The 15,673-nt window shown below is 37.2% G+C and overlaps 1 protein-coding gene across 10 annotated transcripts in view; it reads left to right on the top strand.

The window, feature by feature from the left end:
- GRIA4 (glutamate ionotropic receptor AMPA type subunit 4) overlaps positions 1–15,673 on the top strand; it is a 236,995-nt gene that overhangs the window by 78,503 nt on the left and 142,819 nt on the right. For all 10 annotated transcript variants that reach the window (XR_004751259.1, XM_035327577.1, XM_035327585.1 and 7 more), the window contains exon 3: positions 3,453–3,692. Coding sequence is in view for 9 of the 10 variants with exons in the window: in XM_035327577.1 (XP_035183468.1) it covers positions 3,453–3,692 (240 nt within the window). In the remaining variant the exon portion in view is untranslated. The remainder of the gene's footprint in view (positions 1–3,452; positions 3,693–15,673) is intronic.

Here is a 15,673-nt window from a genome sequence, read left to right as displayed (position 1 = left end):
CATGTACTGGGGTTATGCCTCCCTTGCTGAAGGACCCTACACTTGCCTTTGTTGAACTTTATGAACCTCACTTGACTCTCCAGCCTGTCCAGGTCTCTGAATGGCAGCACGTCTCCAACTAGTTCTTCTTTGTTTGTTGGTGCTATGTCCAGCAGCACACCTGTCTTCATTGGCTTATCTACCACCTTTGTTAAAAACTTACTGTCAATGCTCTGCAGGAACCGCCTGGACTGTTTGTGTCTAGTTGTGTTGTCTTTCTAGCAGTTGTCAGGGTGGTTGAAGACCACCATGAGAACCAGCGTGTGTGACTGTGAAGCTACTTACAGCTGTCTATAGAAGGTCTTGGCAACTTCCTCTTCCTGTTCAGGTGGCCTGTAGTAAACATACACAGCAGTGTCACCCATGTTAGCCTGTCATTTTATCCTTACTCGTGAGCTCTCCACTCACTCATCATCCACCCCTAGGCAGAGCTCCATACATTCCAGGTGCTCTCTCACATAAAGAGCAACTTCACTGCCTCGACTTTCTGGCCTGTCTTTCTTAAAAAAAAAACTGTAGCTGCCCATGACATCATTCCAGTCATGTGAGCTATCCCACAATTTTTCTGTAATTGCAATGAGATCAAAGCCCCACAACCCCACACAGATATCAAATTTCCTCATAGAAAGAGTTGTAAAACACCAAAAAATCCTTTCGCAGGGGGAAGTAACATACATGATGTGACACCAGAACTGAATGAATGATTATACAAGACAGAAGAAACAAATACTTAAAGTTATGCAATAAGAAATCAGGAGATATAGAGGACATTTATTGCAGAAATCAGACCTTATGTTAGTGCTGTCAGTGAAAACTGAGACCTGCAAAGGGTGTTAAAACAACTACAGAATGTCATTTTTATCAAAAATTGAAAGGGAGGAAATAGGAAAATAATTGAGTCTGTTACATATTGATAACGGATTGGAAAATCATGAAAATCCAGATATGGACTTAAAACTAATAGATAGTGATTTTCAGTCAGGAAGGATGCTGACCTTAAAAGAAGAGTCGTGATGGCTAATGGGAATAGGGAAACCACCTCACATAAAAACATTTATTTTTAAAAGTGGACATAGAATCCGTCAGCCATGGACCTAGAAGCTAGTATCAATATTCTGTGAAGCAATGGAACAAATTTTGATAGAAAGAAAACTTTAAAGTATAGCTATAGACAAAAACTGGGATAAAATGCAACCAGAAATTACTACGATAGAAAGTATCAGTATCTTCCTTTTGCTGAGAGAATGAAATAGAAGAAGCATGCTCCTAAGGGAAGTGATTTATGAAAATAGAGGCAAAAAAAGTGTTTAGATAGGCAGGCATGAAACCAGCTAAGGGGAAGGTTGCAACAAATGTGGTTAAAAGAGGAGGTAATAGGCTGGAGAAGCTTGGTGGTGAAAAGGTACTATGAAACTGACTTTATAACAGACATGGGGTTAAAAAGTCATAGTACCCTGATAGAATTTGCTGGTGAGGTAAATACAGAAATCTCTAGAAATTCTGAGCAGACTAATAAAATAATTGTGGAAGTAAATAATTTTGAGTAGTACAGTAATAGAAGTGACATACTGGAAAGTTGTACATTGGTGACTAATAAAAATATTATAGTATAAGCAGAAAGTCATCTTTTGGAAATGACCCAGGAGGAAGAGAGAACAGAATTTTGATTCTGAGATGATTGTCAGCCATCACTGAGATGTAAATTTAGAATAAAAATAAAAATAAAAAGTGATCTTAGGATATGTCAGCAAAAGTATTTTACAGTAGAGATGGGTAAGTAATGTAGAAAGAAGCAGAAAGCCTTCAATTGAAATTCTAAGCAGGTTGGTCAACTGAGTTCAAGACAGACAAGATGAAACTGAGAAAACAGAGAACAGCACTTTAGGGAATGATTAGGGGAATGGAGAGAGAGTCATTTGATGGGTCTGGGAGAATGTATGCAGTGTGTTCCAGCAAAGCAAACACTAAGAGGGTTTTAAGAGCTATGTATCAACATATTGAAGGGGAACTTAGGAGAAGAAAGAAAGCTTTTTAACCTTTAAAATTACTTATATATGATCTGTCTATGAAAATCTTTAGGTTGAGGGCTGAAACACTGGGACAGCACATAAAATCTCAGAACTGCCCTCCAGGGACTTGTTCCAGTTCTGGCATCAGAACTGAATGAATTGCCCAAGTTTTAGGAGAAAAATGTACAAGTTCTATGTTTGCTTTTTATGATGTAACATGAAACAATTAAAGATGAACTGTTTTTGAATACTCCCATTTGCAAAGTGTGTACATGGTTCCCTGACTGTGATGATCTTGCAGGGTAACTGTGACCTCCAGACTAGAAGAGAGGAGGCCTCTTATAGAATCATAGAATCAAGGTTGGAAATGGCTTAGTTTTTCCCTGGTTCTATGTATATATAGGAACAAGTTGGTAGGAGGGAGGGATGTGGAACAGGAGAGCATAGGAAATACATGCTTAGGAAAAGTATATGATGACCACTGAAATGACTTTTCTTCATTTTCTGTGATTGTGGAATAGGTACTGCTGTTAATGATCATACAGAGTTTCTAGTAAGTTATTTTGTGCTTTCAAATAAACGGGATGCTTCTCACCAGGCCATTTATGAGTTGCCAGAAAGGCAGTATTTACTCAGGAAAATACCCTCAAGTCTGTTTTTATGTGCATAGGTAAGTAAAGCCCTTAACCCATCAGCTGAAATCAAAAGAAGTCTTTCTCTATGTCTTAAATGAGCCCAAAAGTAAATCAAAACTCAGAATATATATTCAGGTCATTTGTTTTCTGGTTTTGAGGTTGACACACTAGAAATAAAGGGTTTGGGGCAATAGCCTGGTCACATTGACTTACTACATTTTCCTTCATCTGTTCTCTTAAAAGTCAAGGAGATTATTCATGAAATAGGTTGTTATTCAGTGTCTGTAGTAGTCTTAATGCAGCACAAGGGCTGTGTGCTTAAATGGGAATGAAAGATTCATATTGCCAGAATTCAAAATGTCCAGATTTCACTCTTTAGGTCAATTGCTTATTTTGAAATGTGAAAAATTTTCTGCTTGAAATAATGGATGTGATCAAACCCTATTAATCTTCAGAGCTGTGGCTAAAACAGCATACATTGACTTTTCACTGGCATGCAAAAATACATGCTATTTAGTTTGTATTTTATTTTAGAATTAAAAATATATAGATAGATAATATAATGTTCTATGATAGGATCCAGAAGTGACAAAATGTTATTTAGCTATTTATTGGTTTCCAGAATGAAACACATGTAAATACTGAAGTTCACTATATGGGCAGAAATGGGAATATTCAATTTATGGAGTTGGGGATGTTGAAATGTGTAAGTATGTATTTACAGATTTTGCCACTAGGTGAACTCTGTTTTTTTGTTTTTTCCTTCCAGTTTGCTCCCAGTATTCTAGAGGAGTTTTTGCCATTTTTGGACTATATGATAAGAGATCAGTACATACCTTGACCTCATTCTGCAGCGCCTTGCACATCTCCCTCATCACGCCAAGTTTCCCCACGGAAGGTGAGAGTCAGTTTGTGCTGCAGCTGCGGCCATCTCTGCGAGGAGCCCTCTTGAGCTTGCTGGATCACTATGAATGGAATCGCTTTGTCTTCCTGTATGACACAGATCGAGGTGAGTTGCAACCCAGCTTTATTATCTTCTTAGTTAAATTGATTTTTGCAAATACTGTACATTTTTATATGGTATTGAGAGCCTGAGGAGTCGAATTTTAAAGAGCCTTTGAGTTGAAATACCTTTGACTGAGTAGCTCTGTGGCTCAAGGAAGAAGTCCTTAGCCTGCAAATATTGGATGCAAATAGTATGTAATTGACCAGCAGAAGCCTGCATTTTAAGTCGTGAATGCTAAAACATTTTAATTAATGTTAGTGAAATGAACAGTTCAATAAGCAGATTTGTACAGATTCACTTTTCAGCTCACTTCAGAAGTGACAGTAGTAAAAAGGAGTTGAGAGGACCAGGCACATTTTTGCTGCACCTGCACTAGTATAACCTGAGATGTGAGCTCATTGGGCCTTTCATGCTTTGGGAGGTCAAGGCAGAGGCTCACTGAATGTGAGGCCCTCAGGCTGCAGCAGAGAAGTGAAGGTAGGAGACGTATCTACATGGCAGTAACAGGAGAAGATGACATAGTAGCCATCTCTGTCCACTACTCCTTTCATCTGGAGTTACCTCTGCAATAGACCTTGCTTTTATAAAATTCATGATGCATTACAAAAGGCCACATTTCCTGTTCACATCTTCCATCCCGCATCCCAGAACATCTCAGAACCTTTTAAGTGGTATAAAACTGCAAGTGCATCACTGCACCTCACCACTTACTGTAGGATTGTGAAGTAAAATCTCACATTTTCCATGTTGTGCATTCATTCTGCTGGCAAAGCACTTTGAGTATGGAAGAGTATTTAGCCAACACGTCTGAGCTTCTGTGAAAGAGGCAAGATTTTTATGTTGATGGCTTATTTTCAGGGGAAAAGTGAGTGGCATAGCTGTAGTCAAATAATTATTTTACTACAGCTGTTTCAATATAGCTTCCCATGTGGACAGGCTATTCTAAATTGAAGTGGCTTTATTCCAGTGTAATTATTCTGCAGTAGAAATAGGGAATTTTACTGACCTAACTAAATCTGTTTAATTATTTGATTATGGCTATAGAAGTCAATTTTTTTTTGTATATACAAACACTACATTTTAGTAAGAATTTTGCTTGATAAACTGCCTAAATACCTGAATTTAAATAAAAATGATTAATGTGCCAAAAGGAAAGGGCTTGCATTGTTCTATAATTGTTTTGTTTTGTTTAAAAAAATATGTTTGCTGGACCAACAAGGGAAGCTCTGAGAGGCATTATAGAATACACTACGTAACATACTAGAACAAGTCCAGAGAAGGGCCATGAAGATGGATGGAGCACCTCTCCTGTGAAGACAAGATGAGGGAGTTGAGGTTGTTCAGCCTGAAGAAGAGAAGGCTCCAGAGAGACCTTACAGCGGCCTTCCAGTACTTAAAGGGGGCCTACAGGAAAGCTGGGGAGGGACTCAGGAAGTGATAGGACAAGGAGTAACAACTTTAAACTACAAGAGGGGAAATTTAGGTTAGATATGAGGAAGAAATTCTTTATTATGAGGATGATGAGGCACTGGCACAGGTTGCCCAGAGAAGTTGTGGATGCCCCATCCCTGGAGGTGTTCAAGGCCAGGCTGGATGGGACTTTGAGCAACCTGGTCTGGTGGGAGGTGTCCCTGCCTATGGCAGGGGGTTTGGAATCAGATACCCCAGATAACCCAAACTATTCTGTGATTCTATAACTGAGAAGAGAAAAAAAGCAGTGAATTTAAAAGTGTTCTTACTCAGAACAGTAATGAGGAGCAAGAAAACAAGCACACAATTACAGATGTGATCCTACAAGTTCAACAATTTGTCAGGAGAAGAAGTGCACAACCTGCAGTCACCTTTCTCATCTAAATTCACATGCTTAATTAGATTGAGACATCATTTTTAAGCATGCAGTATCACACCAAGGGCAGTTACAGAACATTGTCTATAACAGTGTGGTTAATGATTCCTATGGCACTGAACTCAGCAACTCTGAACACATTGGTGTGTCTTTGATAAAGAGATGACATTTGCCAGCTGGATGCAAGGAGTGTTACACTGGATCATCTCTTAAAATCTGAATAGGTCTTGTGACTCTATTTAATGCAGGAGAAAATAAGATTTGATGTACCTTTTTAGTACATCAAATGTACTGTAAATATATATCATTGATGACTGTAAATATATATCCTTGATGAATAATTTTCACTACCATTCCAAAACAGAAATTTTGAATGTGGAGCTCAGATATGGTAAGGAAAGGAAAGGAAAAAAGAAGAAAGGGAAAAAAAACAAACAAGCAAACAAAATTTAAATATCATCTTTTAATTCAGTGTAATCAGAAATACATATATATATTGATAGATGTTGAGTTACATAGGATCTCTGTCAGTGAGGCTAGAACTTAGTCATGTCTAGATTTTTGCTAAAGATGCTTCCAGTCCATGCCAGACACTTCCCTATCTTTCTGAGAAGCTCCATCCAACCAGACTGTGGGAACAGGAATCACTTTTGCCTTTTGTATTTGACACTGGGCCTGCAAATTGGTCTTTGCAGCTTAACCAGAAAACTATAAATAAATTCTTATGCAGGAAGGTAAACAATAAGTATAAATTCCAGCCAGATATTGTATCTGTTTAGGAAGAGGGCAGCATTTAGGGGTGTTGTTCTCAGACCTGCTTTCCTAGCCTTTTCATCTGACTTGCTTCTTGCTTCTCTTGCATGCAGCTCAGTTGCTGCTTGCTCTTAAGGGGTGAACAGTTAATTTCAGGTATTAAGGTGGGTTCTCTGCTGTATCACTCTGTTCATCTCTGGACAGGCACTCAACTCCCTGTAGAACCACAGTCTTTTTGGTACCGGGGGTGTCCATGTTAAGCATTTTAGTTCAGGTCAGGCATGCACTTCTGCTACAACTCTCCAAGTCCTTCCAACATACTGCACCTGGGTTTATGCCGTGGAGTTGTCTTGGTGCTCACAAACTCCAGTGAGATGGTGGCTTCAGCTAGTATGTTAAATCTCCTTTTCTGACATTCTTTCAGTCTTGTCATCTGGAAAATCACTGTCCTGTGAAAGAATGCAGATAGTAGGAAGAATGACAAGGCTACAAAATGAATTGTAGCTAGCAGGGGACATCACAGGGTTTGCAAAAAACATCAGAGCTGATGACAGAAAATGCAACTCATTACTTAACAGGGAAGGTGAGCAAGTAAGGAGGAGGTTAAAACCTCAAAGGCCCTTTGGTTTCAGTACATCCTCCTTTCTCCTACCCTCCTTCCATAAAAAGATTTAATTATGACCTGGTGCTTAATACAATTAATGTAAACAGCAATTACTATTAACAGCAAGGTGCCAGGAACACAGACAGAACAGGGAAAGAGCAGGCTGAAGAACACTCGCACAAATTACACAACACATAGCAAGGAAGGCCTGAAATGAAAGCTATACCTTCCTGGGATACCCAGAGGAAAAAGGAAGGCCCATAGAGGTAAAGCGCTTGGTTGATACTTGATGTCATCATAAAGGAAGATAAATGAAAGGATCAAATGGGCAGACCAGGAGAACATTTGGTTTATATATGTTCTTTCATTGTGATTGAGAGGTATTTATTTTATAAAGAGGCAGACAATCAAGTGGGAATGTGCATCTATAAATCACTGTGGCATTTTTGATGGGGCCGAGCTGTGCTTAGGGTGGTGTTTTGCTAGTTGTTGACAGTAATTTCTAGCACCGGAAAGCAAAAGTTGGAGCCTAAAGCCACAGAAGAAAGTTGGAGAAGTTTGTGTGAGGTGTGAGAAGCTGTGTAATCTTGTGTTAGCTGTCCATGTTGTGTGCAGCCTTGCTGAGAGCTGGGATGGCAGCAGTTGCTGGTAAAATTGCAGGTGTTACCTAGAGCTAAGGAAGCCCAGGGTGGAGACAGTCAGAGGGGCTGTGGGGCTACAGGGAACACCAGAGAGGACTGCAGTCAGTGAGCTGGGAGGTGCTTTCACCACAGTAGAGCAGGCATTAGAATCCAGCCCTGTTTCCCACCAAGAGTTGTCAGTCCCTGACTGTGACTAAAGAGCAGTAGCAGGAGGGGGAGAGCCACCAGCTGGCCTAGCAGTTGGCTCAGCAGAGGCAAGGACTGTAAAATAGTTATAGTTCTCCTCCAGAAATTAGGCATTGTATGTGAGCTGTTTATGTACCGTGTTGTGCTGTTTTATTTTTTTCTTTGTTCCTTTTAATTACATCATGTTCATTAAACCAGCTCAGTCATGTTTGCAGGTGAGAAAAATCAGCTCACTGTACACAAGATAAATTTAATTTCCCTACATTTCTGGATAAAGTTTTTACAGCAACTCCTTTAAAGTTGAAACCATTTTATTTTATGAAAATCTAAACCTGGCAGAAGAGTTGCACAAGTGCTGATGGCCTGTTCAAATTAATCCTATGCTACTTAGAGTAGCAAAATGCAAACTTTTATCTTTTGAGCACTTGTGGAGAATTGGTGAGGTCTCAGATGTCTAGAGAAGGTAAAGAAAGGTATAGGAAAAGTGTAGCTCTCCCTCTTTACTATGAGAGAGATTTTGGAATTGTTTATTAATAATCAATTTATCAGGCTGATCTAATTTTCTCCCTTGGCAGTGTAGCTGTTACAGCAGTAAGCAGTAGGTCTGGTGTAACTTTGTACCTCCTGTGATGGAGGTACCTCATGCCTGAAACAGAAAAGCAACTATAGCCTGGAGTCTGTAAAATTAAGAAACTATACTCAAATAGTTGTTAATGACGTGTTAAAACTAAGAGTAATTCTCAGATGAGGTTCAAGGGATTTGTCTTTGCTCTAGTCTAGTGAACGTCCTGCATGAAGTTGAGGTGATCAGCTTTTGTGGATGCCCAGCCTCAGTGAGTTAAACAGAGTGATGCAAGATAAGTTGAAAGTGATCTTGCTAGATAGATCAAGGAGGTGAAGTTTGATAAAGGCTGTGCAAAGCTTAAACTTAGGAGGGAAGAAACAAAGGTACAAACACAAAGTGCAGAATAATTAGCTTGGCACTAGTAACATGAGAAAAATTTCAGGAGTGGTGGAGAGCCTTAAAAATAATGCAATTCAAGACTGCTGTACCGTTTCCAATAAAGTAGATATTACATTGAGATTTGGGAAAAAAAGAATGCATGTGGGAAATGAAAGCTGGATGTTGCTCCCTCTCAGCTGGCTGAGATGTTGGGTTTCACGCTTCAACAGCAAAGATTAAAAAAATCTGCTAGCTGAGGAATTGGAAAGGAATTGAGTGAATAAGACACACAGAGGATGTGATGCTGGCAGCACTATGTCCCACCATTTTTCCTTGGCATTTGAAAACACTAGGTACTATTCCTAGCTGCAACAAAGGCACTTGGTATGAGCATGGAGCAAGGATCAGGCGTCTGTTGCTGGAATGGCACTGTTGTTACTGATGACCACGTATAGCTATCACATACATAAATTTCAAGAGTCCAGAGGAGAGGAGAAATATGAAAAAGAATAAAAATAAAAACATGACCTGTGGCGGAAAAAAATCTTAAAGAACTGAGATCATTCTAAGAGAGAAGGTCTGTTGAGGAGAAAAGACCAGTTCTTTTTTGTACCCACTGAGATCAAGGAAAGAATTAGAATTATTTTGCAGGAAGGCAGATTTAGTGTGTTAATAGGAAAAGTGTTTCAGCAGGGTCAGATAAGTACTATAATAAACCAAGGAGATTGTGGGGATTCTTACCATTGGAGGTTTTATGGAAGAGATTAGAAAATATCTGCAATGGTGATCTGCTTTACTACATCCTGCCTCAGATGATCTCTTAGGTCCCCTCAGGATTTATATTTCTGTAATTTTCATGATTTCTCCAGGAAACTGGGAATGGTTTCTTCACAGTACTTGAAATTAAGTACTGTGAAAAATTAAGATAACTTAATTTTTTACTACGGAGCAACTTTCAATAATATATTATTGCTATTCAATTATATATATAACCTTTGTAAAACATTTAGTATGTTCTATTATTCAAAAATCAGATCAAAAACATTCTAAGTGACTTAAGATAAAAACACTGTAAAATCAGGTCGAAGGACTATAATTATAATACGGCACTCAATAAGTTGAGTTATTGTTCGCTGAGCATTCAGAAACTGCAAGAATTGGCCCTACATCAAGCATTACATGATATTTTTACTATGCTTCTGAACAAATTTGTCAATGTCTTAATAATGAAAAAGAGAAATAATATTATAGCAAGCTGGAAAGTTATTTCAATATTTAGCTCAGTTGAAAGAGCTAGACTTACTGAAGCCAGTAACAATCTAGAAATAAAACCTGCCTATTTATCTGCATAAAAATACTGAATAGAGATTCTTATTAGTGAAATAAGTTCAAAAGACAAATTGCTTCTAATAAGCAACAAATTGAAGATGAACATGCAACACAGTACTGCCAAGAAAAGGTTTTGCCACTAAGTGCTGTTTAATTACTGATTATGTTCTGCATAACACTCTTCAGCCTAGACTTATAGCATTCTTACCTTAAACTGCTAGAATGTCACGGGGTGTTTAGGTAAGCCTGAGAAACAGCAATTACATACTGGTTTATGGGGAAGATTAAGTTAGCAACCTGACTTTCTTCAGTTGCAGTGATCTGCTTGGTCTTGGGTCCTTTCTTCCATGATGTTCACCAAGAAGAGTTTGCAAGGTTTCCTACAACAGGCGTTTTTCATTCTGCCAACCTTTGACAAAATGTCCAAGAATAAAAGAGAAACAGAAGCTCATGACTGAGCTTCTACCTAAGAATAAAATTTTCTTAACTGCAGTGTGCTATTATTTACCAAACTTTTGTGAAACAAAGAGCAGAGATGTCATGGCATTGAAAAAATATTGAAATTATGTATTTTAGAAAACAAACAGCATTAGATAACTGGTCTCATTGCTTTCATTACTACTTGTATTTTATTGACCACTTGTATTTAATCAACATTTTATTGGCTACTCTGACATCTGGTCTGTAGGTTTAAAATTTTTGGTATTTTATGTCTTTACAATTGCTGAGATCAAGATCATCGGTGTTCTCAGCATGTCAGCTTTTTACATATTTCAGAGTAATTTCATCAGATCAAGTCCAATGGTCAAACTGGTTTGGAGATTTCAGTAGCCCTAATACATACCAGGGAATAAGTTTTCACTTATGCTTTAGGTGAACAGGAAAAAAATCCTCACCAGATGTGTTAAAGAAGCCATTTATCATCATCAAAAACCCTCTAGATGGGCGGTGGAGAGTGTCATACATATTAGGATCCAAGTACCACTGTGTTTGTTGCTTACCAAAGTCATGTTGTAATCTTGTGCAGGCTGATCTGAATGGATACATGGAATGTAAAAAAAAGTTTATAAAATATCAGTGAATAAAGAACAATGCAGTAAGTTTGTCAGCCCCTTCATATGATCTGCATCTGTCTTATGCTCAGTAATACCATGTTTCTAATGGAACAGACCAATGTGCTTCATCCATTGATAACTGGTTTGTAAATATTTAGTTTTGTCGGTGTTATCTTATTCATAATTATACCAGCAACATGCCAGCTTGTTGTCATCTTCTCAGCAGATGATAAAAACTTGAAAATATAGGTAGCAAGTGTACACATGAAACAGAGATACATCAGCATCAGTAACGATACTATGACTTTCCATCTTTCCCTTGTATTACCACCAAAGAGAAGCAAGAATAATAAAACATCACTGAAATCTAGTAATGAACTCAGAATTCACTACATATGAAAATCTTCCAATGGTTTAATTAAATAAAAGTACTCCTCTTGTTAATTAAAGTTCTTGAACATTCAGCAAAGGTGGAAATGCAAAAAATAAAGATACAGAAATAAAAAACTGATCATTAGGTGTACAGATGAGTACCCTGACTTTACTATTCCGTATAAGATGTGGATCAAACTTAGCTGCATCAGCATGCTTTGGTCATCTAGCTAAACACTCGGAATATGCAGTATAACCTAATATGCAAACACCATAGAAATATTTCAGTCAGGAAACATTAAATAAAGAGCTGCCCATTATCTTCCTGATAGAAAGAATTTGCTTTATGTCTTGTATCCACAGCCATATGCCTCTGGCTTCTGTATGCTTTCATATTCCAACATCCTAACGTAACTAGTATTTCTATTTCCAATGGGTTGTTCAATTTCAAAGCAATTACATCTCCAGAATCTGGCACAAGCAGTTAATTTGTTGTTACCTGCTTATGTAACACCTTGATTAACATGGAAATATGTCATTTTCAGCTGTTTGTTACACACACATTCTGTATTTTACTTGAAAGCAGAACAATGTAATTCTGAATATATGCTTCCACTTATTCTCTGAAAAGTTAACTTCAGATGCTCCTACAACTTACGAGTACTGTTGTGGCTCAGCACATTTCTGAGTACATGCTGTACCTGAATACATTAGTAGACATTGTTCTGAGGAGCATTTTTTTTCACTTGCTCCATATAGATAAGTCATAACTAAAAGCACTGCAAACCATATGTTGGGGTCTGTATGCTGTAAAAATTGATTCTGTGTTTATTTCATACTATAAAAGAGTGGGTAATTTATATGTATACTAATAGGATTTATATTTACCTTTTCAATAGATTAAATAAACTCCCTCCAGAGAACAATGCTTTAAGTAGAAATTAATGTTGTGATTTACTGATTATTTAGCTTTCTTGCTACTCTGCCTTTTGTTACATAGATATATATCAGTGATATCACCACTGTCAAAAATCTGAAAAAAAAAAAAAAAACTGTCCTTAGTGAAGGGACTGCAGCAACCTTACATCAGCATAGCCAAGAGCATCTTTTCTAAGTATGAGGCTGTCCTATGTTTCCACTACACATTTGTCAGTATTAGTAGTGCAGACAGTTGATAGATACAACAACCAGCAATGCAGGCCTCTAAAGAAGACCTTGAAAAGACTCAGACAAGGAAGCCAGCCATACATCCAAATGCTTATGCTTTAGAAATTTACTTCAGTGTGGACATCTGAGTCCTGCAGCTGCTGTACATAGCCTTTTATATGGCCACAGGTGTTGGCTTCAGTGCTGGAGCACAGAGTGGTAGCAAACAAAGGGGAGTATAGTCGATGCTGCCAGAGACCAGACATAGTGCCAATTTAATACTGAATGTAAAACAAATACTTGTGCCAATTTGTTTCTAAATGCATTTTTAGTTAGAAAAATTAGCTTGTTTTTTGAGAACATTATCTATGTGTGGATGAATGTTCCAAGTTTTAATACAATATAAAGTAGGCTTTAAAAAAATAATAATAAATGAACAAAATATATACTTATAAATATCCCTACAGCATAGACTTACAAATATCAAAACATATGATTCTATTGCTTTTGCTGTTATTGTTTAAAAAATAATAATTATATTTTATTAGACCAATTCTTAATGATCTTTCTCTCCATGACATATTTTGTGATACAGTTATGTAGTACAAGTGACTTCTAGGGCACTGCAGCAGGAAGCAAAGGTAATTCAGCATTAGAGTATATTATGAAGTAAATCTGTATGTTTATATCTGGACCTGGACATTTTAAATTCAGCTGATTGATCTGTTATTGTATCATCTATGCAGTCTGTAATTTTAGAATTACTTTATCTGTTCTTGTGAATAATGTATATTCCAGTGCATTCAGATTTTCACCATTTTGAGATACATTTTGCTGGTAAAAAGCCATTTCCCTCATTAATTGCAGCTGAATCCTATTTACATACATATTTTTACAAATAATTTGTCTTTACTCAGTTCCAAAAGGAGAGGCGGAAGTGTAGAGGTCCTTTTAAGATGATTGACTACTTATCACAGTACTACAGATGCTATTTCTGCCTCTGCACAGGGAATTTCCTGCACTAGTATTTACAGATAATAGCATTAACAGATTCTTCTGTTACCAAAACTGCAGTGAATGTTTGAGGTGTTTAGCATTTTGCAATTGAAAAGAGAGTTACCAAAGGGTCCTTCAGTTGTAAGGACTCAAAATCTTTCTTTGTACCACAGCCTTGGTGGGTTTTAATATTAATGCACACCTGGATGCTGCAGGAAATTTTCCTTTGGGCAAAGGACATGTATTTTCTTCCAGTTTGACTTGGATTTCAAATGGCCACCAAAACATTTAAGGTAGTTTTGAAGATCTGGGCATAATAAATGACAAAAGTGCCAGAAAAGAGAAGTTGGGAATACAAAACTGGGGTTGCTAGTCTAGATCCCTGGAACAAATAGACATTTTATGATAATCTGTCATTTGAGAAAAGGAAACTATCTGGGGAGTAAGGGCCTGTATCCTAGCACTTTTGTCTCCTAATGGAGAGCCCTACTCAACATGGGACAGCTGTTACTCTGGAAGGTCCTGTATAGACACTTATTTCACAAAAGCTATTGGAGCTAATTTTTCTCTGTAGACAGTTCAGAGTAAGAAAACTAAATAAAAAGTAACCAGTGTAGTTGCACTTTACAAAAATTGGACATGTAAAGATAATAAGCAGCACTTTTAAATAAGTTTATTCAAATAAGTTCCTCCTAACAGAAATGTAGACGTTTGTTATGAACTCGTTTGATTTGTACTAATGAAGTCAGGTGAAAAAGACAGTTTGCTTTGTAAGTAAATTTGATAAAACAAAGGCTAAATATATTTGTGTATTCACATATTTTCTTCACTTTAAAAATAAAATATCCTATTTAATGGGATAGGTAGTTTCAAATAGATCTGATTACTCAAAATACTCTTAACAAACTTCAGCTATTGGAGTTACATGTGCCTACTTTGCCAAACTATAGAGTTTACATTTGATAATATAAAGGAGGTCATGAACCTGACCCTCAAACACAAATGACTATCCCAAGCACAGACCTATCAGTTACCATTGGTTGTCTTCTTTTGTGTGTGTTGATGATGTGGATAGCGTTTTATAAGTTTGTTTATGTACAAGCAAGTATGTGTGTGCTTATATATGCACAATAATACTTATATTTCCTGGTTTGGCTGGATGCAGAACAGCTAAAATCATTTAAGTCTCAAAAAGCTTCCTGTCTTAGAAACTCAGCTCATACTACTGAAAAGTCTTCTAGCAGTAATTTTAGATTTTCTTTTCTTTTGTCTAATTTGTATTTTCATTTTCATTAAGCATTGCTTTGAAACCAAACTTCTTTTACAATATTTAGCTAGTATTTCTCAACATCCTCCATGTTTTATATCAAAAAGTATTTGGAACAGGAAATTTATCTATACCAGTTTTGTCCCATGACAAGTATTTTGAAGCTTACTTTCAAAGAAATGATGTCTGGGGAAAAATCTCATAGCTAATTTTATAACAGTTGTTTTACTGGGAAAAGAACTGCCTTTCTCTGAAGTGTTTATGTCAAAAAAGTTTTAGAAGGTCAGTACCGTATTGTATATATCCTTTATGTTGTGCCTTGCATGAAAATGGTTTCATACCAAGTTTGAGAAGATGAACTTTCTTTCTCCTCTGGACCAGAATTTCTAGTTTGGGGTCCTTAATCCCATGTTGACATCATGGGCTGTGTATAGTGCTGCAACAACTTTATCTTCTTTAACTTCATAAACTCGGCTTGATAGGGCCTCCCGAAACTCAGTTTATCTATTTTGTTCCTCACATTTCCACTGATGCAGGGAGGTTTAATTACCTTCAGCTGGGTTATCTCATGAATCACCTTAGTATCTGCTTCATTGCTCTCTGTATTTTAAACTTTCACATATTTTCCCAGATTTATTAGCTTGATTCCTCATTTCTTTTTCTCTTTCATCACTTTGCATTGGGTTTCTTTTCTACATCTTCTTCTACTCCATTTCCCAGTGAGCCTGACTCCTTTTCAGCACTGGCGCATTATTTGAGAGCCCTGGAGCATCCTATTGGCTTCTATTTCCATTTCTACTGTTCACAGTTTTCACAGGCTAAGGTTTTTAGCTTGAAATATTTTTT

The sequence above is a fragment of the Oxyura jamaicensis genome, chromosome 1 (genome assembly GCF_011077185.1).
Source record: "Oxyura jamaicensis isolate SHBP4307 breed ruddy duck chromosome 1, BPBGC_Ojam_1.0, whole genome shotgun sequence".
NCBI lineage: Eukaryota > Metazoa > Chordata > Aves > Anseriformes > Anatidae > Oxyura > Oxyura jamaicensis.
Note: the sequence above shows the minus strand (reverse complement) of the source record. Positions and strands in the feature narration are given on the sequence as shown.